General features: G+C 40.7%; 1 protein-coding gene across 1 annotated transcript; it reads right to left on the reverse strand.

Moving 5' to 3' along the window:
- Positions 1-4418: 4418 nt before the first annotated feature.
- On the reverse strand, positions 4419-7674 carry LOC125187834 (uncharacterized). The gene is made up of 7 exons (XM_048084481.2): positions 7234-7674; positions 6563-7057; positions 6319-6468; positions 6009-6140; positions 5831-5878; positions 5296-5732; positions 4419-5166 (listed from the first exon to the last, which is right to left on the reverse strand). The coding sequence occupies exons 1-7, from the start codon at positions 7607-7609 to the stop codon at positions 4552-4554; spliced, it is 2253 nt and encodes a 750-aa protein (XP_047940438.2). The 5' UTR covers positions 7610-7674; the 3' UTR covers positions 4419-4551.
- Between the last annotated feature and the right edge of the window lie 208 nt (positions 7675-7882).

A 7882-nucleotide genomic window follows, 5' to 3' on the forward strand; every position in this document is an offset into this window, starting at 1 on the left:
CCTAACATCCCTGGTGAGGAGTGAGTGATCGAGTGAACCCAACAATTGGGTAAGTAGAAAGCTATCTTGACAAGCTGACAGATTGGCTAGGTAAAGGAAGGGAAAGGGCCTATTTGGAGGAGTGCAAACTATTGGATTGACCTTAATCTTGTGGGGACAGATGCCTAAAATTGAAACTAGCTCATGTATATGTGTTTTACGTGTTTGTATAATTTTCATATATTTTCTTAGTTTTTTTCCCTTTTGTGTCTAGGTCTAGGAGTCGGTCAAGAGATAACCTTGCTTGAAATTTGCCTTATTCTTTTTCTTTTCTTGTCTTTATACTTGAGGACAAGTATGGTTTAAGTGTGAGAAGTTTGATAAGGCTAATTTCATGCATCGGTAATGTGCGAAAAATGTTATAATTTGCTGGGTCTAACACGTTTCCTAAGCCAGGTGTGTGAAGAAAATCGCTAGATCAAGGAAGTACTGAAGGAGATGGTCTAGCGAAGGAAATGAACGAAGTGAGCAGGATTTACAAGGAAAATTGGCGTGACAGAGGAGTCTACAGCTGAGGGCAACAAAGTCTTATCTATACCTCGCTGGGCCCACTCAAACGCCTATATATATATATAAGAGCATGCAACGCAAAAGGCAGACAGTTTTTTTTTTCACTCTTCTTAGCTCACACACTTTACACACACTTGGAAATGGATCTGGGGTGGGCGTGATCGGCAGGGTGTTTTCTAGAAAATCTCGTGTTTGGCAACACCGTCCGAGTGAGGGCGAAGATACAATTACCTTTAATTTCAGTTGTTTTGCTTGATTTCACCGTCGAACTTCACCTTTGGGAGTCGACCTTGATGTTGATGATGCTTATTTGTTTTACCGTTAGTGGATCTGCGTTTATTTTGATGTTGAGGTGTTTGATGTGGAATTTGGTGACAGATCTGTGGTTGTTTGAGTATTCGGAGTTTTTTTCTTAAAAAATCTGACGTGATGGAGAGTTTCTGCTGTTTGGAGTTCATGTCGGACGCTTGGATCCGGAGTGGATTTAGCGTCTGAGGTTGTATTCGACGTGTGGAAAGATAGTAGTTCGATAGATCTTGTTTTTTTCTTCTTGGTTTCTATTTTACTTCGTCTAGGGTATGCAGATCTGTTAAGTTCTTCGTTTATTATGCATAAATTTGATTTCAAGTCAGTAGCTCTGTTTTTATTTTGCGCATGCTGTTTTTCTTAAGAAGTTTTACGCACTTTTGGTTGTAGAAGACGATGTCACTGTCAGTCGGTACAAGAGTTAGTTATTCTGCCAACTTTTCAGTCGTACCTTGCTTTTTCAGACATGGTCCCCACAGTAGGTTTATTTCCTAGGTCTAGCTGTTTAAGAATTTTTTAAAAAGTTCCCAAGTCAAGTTATATTTTGATTTTCCTCAACCCAAGAAAATGCGTGGCAGCAGCCAACACCAAAAACACTCCCAAATCCTTGAACATGAGTATTACGCATCCTTCTCTGTGGGATCGATCCCTACTTCCCTATACTAGGTTTAGTAAAGTGGTTGAGGGTTTTTGAAAGAAAAAGTGTTATGTGTGTCCGACGACCGGGATTCCTCGCGACCCACGAGTTCCTAGACCGAGTGATCTGGTGGACTTGCTGGATCTAGGGAACCTGCTATTTCCTATTTGAACACGCGTAGAGAAAAAGCAACCTTTCAGTATGAAATGTGTATAATATATCTGATACATGAATATATCTAAGAGATGGGATAAAAAATGCAGTGGGGCTCATTAATAGTGAAGGGATGAGACGGTATTGAGACAGGGATGTGGATGGTCTCATAATTTGCGAACTAAGTTAGAAGCTTTTTCATGTGATCACATACTCATTACCTTAATTAAATCTAAGCTCAACCTGTATTTCATCAGTGTGCTAACTAATTTACAGTAATAACTAATAACTTTCATAACTTTCAATTCTATGTATTAAAATTATCAACACAAAAATATAATTATATCAATACAACATGTAAATATAAATATCAACACAAAGACATAAGTTTATCAACACAAGAATATTGATAAATTTATGTCTTTGTGTTGATATTTTTAACATACAAAATTGATATTAGTTATTAGTTATTACTATAAATTAGTTAGTATTTGATCATACACCTAAGCTTCTAATATTAAACAAAATGAACCCAAAACTGCTAATTTGCTGTAACAATTTGTTCACATAGTTGAAAACCATTTCAAACATTTGGCCTTGCCCGGAAAATATGTGTTAGGTGTTAGAAGAAGTAGATACCAATAATCGATAATTGTTCATTGTCTCCACTCTCAAAATAAAAAGCCAATTCAAAAAAATCAAATTTTGGGAGCACATGTTCCTCCCTGTCTCCAGTGGTACAATTTACCACATTAAGGGCATTCACAGCGGCAACAAAATCCAGCCCGGTCTCGTCTCGGAGAGACGAGACGCCCGCGAGACGCCGTTGTGGCTCGCATCTCGTCCCGGGCTCGTCGCTATCCCGTCCCGCATCCCGTCTCGGCGAGGCAGCTGGCGAGATGGTCTCGCCACGCGCTGGGGCGACGTGGCGCACGGCCGTTGGTGCGTGACGCCCACTCGCTGACCCCGCGAGTGGGCGTCGAATATCTGACGCAAATTTTAATTTTTTTTTTAAAAAAAAATCGATTTAAATTTTATTTTTTTTTAACGGTAATATTACCGTTTTTTTCATCGGTAATTTTATTATTTTTTTTTCTTTTTTCTTATTCTATAAAATACACACTACTCTCTTTCATTCTCCATTCCACACACAAACACTACAAACACCACATCTATTCTTCTCTCAATTCACTTCTCTTTCCCTCTCCAATTTCTTTAAAAATGTCCGGTGATGGAAACTCCAGCGGCTCCGGCGGCTTCGATTTAAACGCGTTTGCGACTGGGGGGGGCATGTACAACTCGCTGGCTCGTTCGTCAACGCGGGGCACCGAAGGCTCGTCGACGCCGGCGCCGTACCAAGCTCCACATTTCGATCTGGATGCATACTATCGTCCCTCCCCCCCCTCCGAGGGAAACGCAGGGATTGTCCCAAATTAGGGAGAATTTTCAGGAGGAACACATTTCGGAATACGTTCCGTTCAGCAGCGGTAGAGGCTCCGCCAGCCGCGATACCGAGGACGAAGAGACCCCGGTGGAGGAGGAGGTGGAGGAGGATCTAGGCCGTCATCCATACAGCTCCAAGGAGACGTTGGCTCTATACACCTCTTGGCTCACCGTCTCGTACGATCCCATCGTCGGGAATCAACAAAACAAATTGTGCTTTTGGCAGAAGGTCACCGAGCTTTACAACACAGATTCAAAGCCGAGGGGGAGTCGCCCCCGCACCGTGAAGATGCTCCACGGTCATTGGGACCGGGTCGACAAAGATGTCAAAAAGTTTTGCGCGGTCTACAGGGGTGAAGCGAAGCATTACCAAAGCGGAGCCAGTGAAGCCGACATTCTGCGAGCGACGATGCGCGTCTTTAAAGACGACGTCAAAAAAGATTTCAAACATATCGATGTTTGGCAGCTGGTCAGAAACGAAGATCGGTGGGCTGGCGGTGTCCAGTCCTCAAGCTCGAAACGTACGAAGCACACGGGGGGTGGCTACTCGTCTAGTGAGGGCGGCGGATCAGGCAACGCCTCACATGAGGCTGGGGACACGCCCACTGAAGCCGGTGGCTCCTCCTCCGGTTCACGACGTCGGCCGCAAGGGACCAAGGCGGCGAAGGCGGCTAGAGGGAGAGGGAAGGGGAAGGGGAAGAGCCGGGGCGAATCGAGCCAGGCGGGCGCGGGCGCGGGCATGGGCTCGAACACTTCCCTGTGGTCCGTATACATGCTCTCCACGATGGCTGACACTTCCAAGATGACGCCTACCCAATACGAACATCATGTTCTCGGAATGCAGGCTATGGCAAGGCAACTTGGTCTTCAGCCGGGTGCACCGCCACCGGCTTCGGGGGATGATTCGCCGGCGGAGTAGTTTTTTAAGTGTTTTTAATTTCTAGTATTTTAAATTACGTGTGTTTTTATTTTTTAGGATTTTAATTATGTGTGTTTTTATTTTTTTAGGATTTTAATTATGTATTTTTTTTTATTTTTAGGATTTTAATTTGTAATTTTATTTTATTTAATGAAGTGTGTTTTTTATTAATTGGATTTGTTGAAAATAAAAATGAAAAATGAAATTGAATGAATAGTTAAGAGATGAGATGGTTAAGAGATGAATTGATGTGGGTGTTATCTCTTAGTTAAGAGATGGAGTGAAAAGTACAGTGGGGCCCATGAATAGTGAAGAGATGAGACGGTTAAGAGACGGATAAGAGACACCGCTGTGGATGCTCTAACTACCTTAACTACATGCAATCACTATCCATAATTTACAATAGTACTATTAAACAAACCCATAAGTTATAAATAAAGTGCAAACCACTTAATCTTCTTAAGAAAAACATCCATGGGAAATTGAAATAGAATGGTCTAATATTAAATATGAGCTAAATAGAGAAAACACATATGATCGTTTATTAGATCATAAGACGGTTGGTCTTCTTACCGAAAATACCAGGGCCATAAGTTGAAGAGATGACGTCTACAAGGAGTGGGAACTGTAGCAGCACAAATGATGCAATGGGAAGGCAAGCGAAGCCTGTGAGAAGCACCACAAACCACGCCACATCTCTTTGAAGCACCAGATAGAGCGTAGCACTAAACGCAACCAGCATAAATGTAATGGACACAAAGAGGCTAAGAAGGCCCATGCTTAACCTCTTTGGTAAAACATACAAGAAATCCTCTTCTGCATAACGTGAAGTCAGGATGGAGAGGAACAAAAGCAGAGAAGTTATGGAAGTGAACAAGGATATGGCATCCGACACTGCAAACAACATGAATGAAGGTTTTTTTGAGAGAAGTGGCTTGCCAGATGTAGGTTCAATCCCACCGGGAACAGTGAAAGCTGCAGCGAACATGACTGTTGCAATAAGTGCTGCCGCGATGGTGCATGCATTAGCCGTGTCTTTCATCCACTTCTCTCCAGCTTCTTTTAGCTTTTCGTGCTCCTTTGTGAATAACATCTGAGGAGTTTGCTTTTTCTTGTTGATCCAAGTTCTGCGTGAAGCAGGGACAAAATTTTCCATCTCCTGTATATCAAAATAACTATTTTGATATGTAGATTGACTCTTTATCCATTTCTAGTTAGCTGCTACTAATCTTACAAGTTCACATTTTAAAAATGTTGAAAGTAATTGGGATTTGATTTGAAATGATACCTTAAACCATTGCAATTCGCGCTGCATCTGTAGAGCGGGACCAGCTACAAGATTGAGCCTGTAAGAAGGGGCTAGTTTTCCACATATGTGTAGTAAATTGTTGTCCTGGTCGTCCGTGGAGCTGCCTAATATGTATCTGCGGTCGTTCATATTATATAAGAGGTTGGTAACATTCTCAAAGCGATAGGTTGCTGCTAGCAGAAACACATCCTTGTCTGTGTCAGGGTCTCTATAATAAATAGTCGAAGGATATTTGTCTATTATCATTTCCACAAGCTCACTGATCCCATAGATTGCCGCCTGATGTATAGACTTCTCAAATATCGTTAAAGCCTCATTTTCAGGCAAAGTCACTATTTTGTTGCATAAGTGCTTTGCAAGTTGTAGTGCTTGTGCATGTGTTGATTTCTTCTCCCTTAGCTCCTTCAGTTTAGGCACTGATACATTAACCAATAAATTATTAAAATTAATTATTACATTACCACATAAGCAAGATTAGTGTGGAACGCTAACCATGCCCATACCAGATTGTTACCTAAATATTCGATGACAGACCAAATCATGTATTCCAACTTCTTCCCTACTGTAAATCAGTCCAACAATGATCTTAGATTTTTGCCACAAGCCACAACTGATGCTAATAATCAATACAAATTTGAAAAGGACTTAAGTAAAGTTTGAGAGATATAATGGAAATGAGAAGTGCAGCTTTCCTCGAGAGAAAATGTGAAAGGAGTTGGAGTACTGCCCTGCACCATGCTTAATTGCATTTTCAATGTCACGGGTTGCATCCGCATGTATCGTGTCACCAGTTTCTACTTCAAAAATGGCTTTTATTGGAATACCTACATATATAGGGAAAAAAATTGTATGCATTAAACAAATGCTGCTCTTCGACAACAGGTAAGAAATTAAGTTTTCGAAGATAAATTTGAAAACTGAAAATATGATAGTATAGCTTAATTTCATATTTTAGTGGCATCTCTCCACCGTACGTAATGGTAAATACTATTATGTACTTACGACGGTAAAAAAAAATTTGCCACCAGGTGAAAGTGTCTGTCCTTGGGAATAAGGTGTCGGTTTGAGCAATGATTGATAGTGCGGAATCGCCATCCTCGTCTACTATTTTAGTCAAATTTGGATATTTCTGAGCCAAATCCAATGCAATATCTAATTGTAAACAAGGATATACATATAATTAAGTTATGATATGAAATAAGAATAATATATATTAGAGCATTGAAGCATTTAATTTAAAACTGACCAACATATTCAGAAGCTATTATTGCATTCAAGAAGCCGACGCCAAGCTGGCCCTCAAATAAAAAAGGGTGAGTGTTGGAGTTAGACTCGTGTTGGTGTTGGGATATCAAATATTGTAGTGTTTCCTTATGGCAATTTATGGCTGCTGTGTGCACCGGCAACTGTTTGTCATTGCATACAATATGCAGCAAATTTGGATTTTTGTCAACCAAAACAGATGCTGCTGCTGTATTTCCAACAGTGGCAGCGTTGTGTAAGGCAGTTTCCCCACCAGAATTCTTGAGGGCTAGCGCTGTCGGTGGCATCACTTCCACCAACTGTTTCACCAAGTCGTTTGATTTTCCTGCCAATACGGCTATGTGGAGAATTGTTTCGGAAGACGAAGTGATAATGGTGGTGCCTAAGTTGTTTATGCCTGGGAAGGTATTCCATGCGGTCTGCCACTCATCTTTCATTAATGCTTGGTATAGTGGCAAATATCTACTATAATCTTCACCTGCACAATATTCTCTATAATTTTTTATCATGTATGTTTATGTTTAAATGTTTGAGAAGGGTTGGGGAAAAAATGTTTAAATCGATATGGAAAAACCAAAAACTATTTAGTATAAATATATATACAGGACTACTACTCAATTATAATGAGGGAAATTGGAGAAAATGAAAGCTGACCGATCTCTCTGGGTTGTTGTTGATGTTGTTTGAAAATGTTGTTCAATAATTGATCCCAAACGTCCCTTGCAGTTTCATTGTCCAGCAGTTGGTGCAGCACGTCTGTACCGACCGATCCAAGAATCCATCCTTTGACAAGACTGTCCGTTCTTCTCCACAGCTTGTACTGCTCACTCTTCTCTTTCTCCGGCGCCACGATTTCATCGTTGACGAAATCCATCAACTCCTGGCTCTCCAGAAGGCAAATCATCTGTTGTTTCCATATATTGAATTTGTTTATTTTATCATCTCCCTCACTACCTGGCCTCACCGTCACAAAGTTTGCTACATTCACACTACACTGCCGTGTGTATTTCGCTTCTGGTGAACGAGCCATTACTTCTTCAAAGTTTCAAATTGCCTTTGAAATTTTATAATGTTGAGTACTATATATAATTCATGCATCTAATGGAACAAAATAAAGCTTTTCACCAATACAGCTGCACTGATGTAGCATGTAGTAAATGATCTTCCAACAACTTTTATGTCGTACTACATGGCACTCTGTTTAAATACACCTATTTTCTAATTTTAAATTTAATTGTACTTATCTAGTATTTTTGTGATCGGATTTATACACAAATTCAGCTAGAATAAAAAGGGCAAATTG

Source organism: Salvia hispanica, chromosome 5 (assembly GCF_029641045.1).
Source record: "Salvia hispanica isolate PSC_SH4W2 chromosome 5, Shi_PSC_v1, whole genome shotgun sequence".
NCBI lineage: Eukaryota > Viridiplantae > Streptophyta > Magnoliopsida > Lamiales > Lamiaceae > Salvia > Salvia hispanica.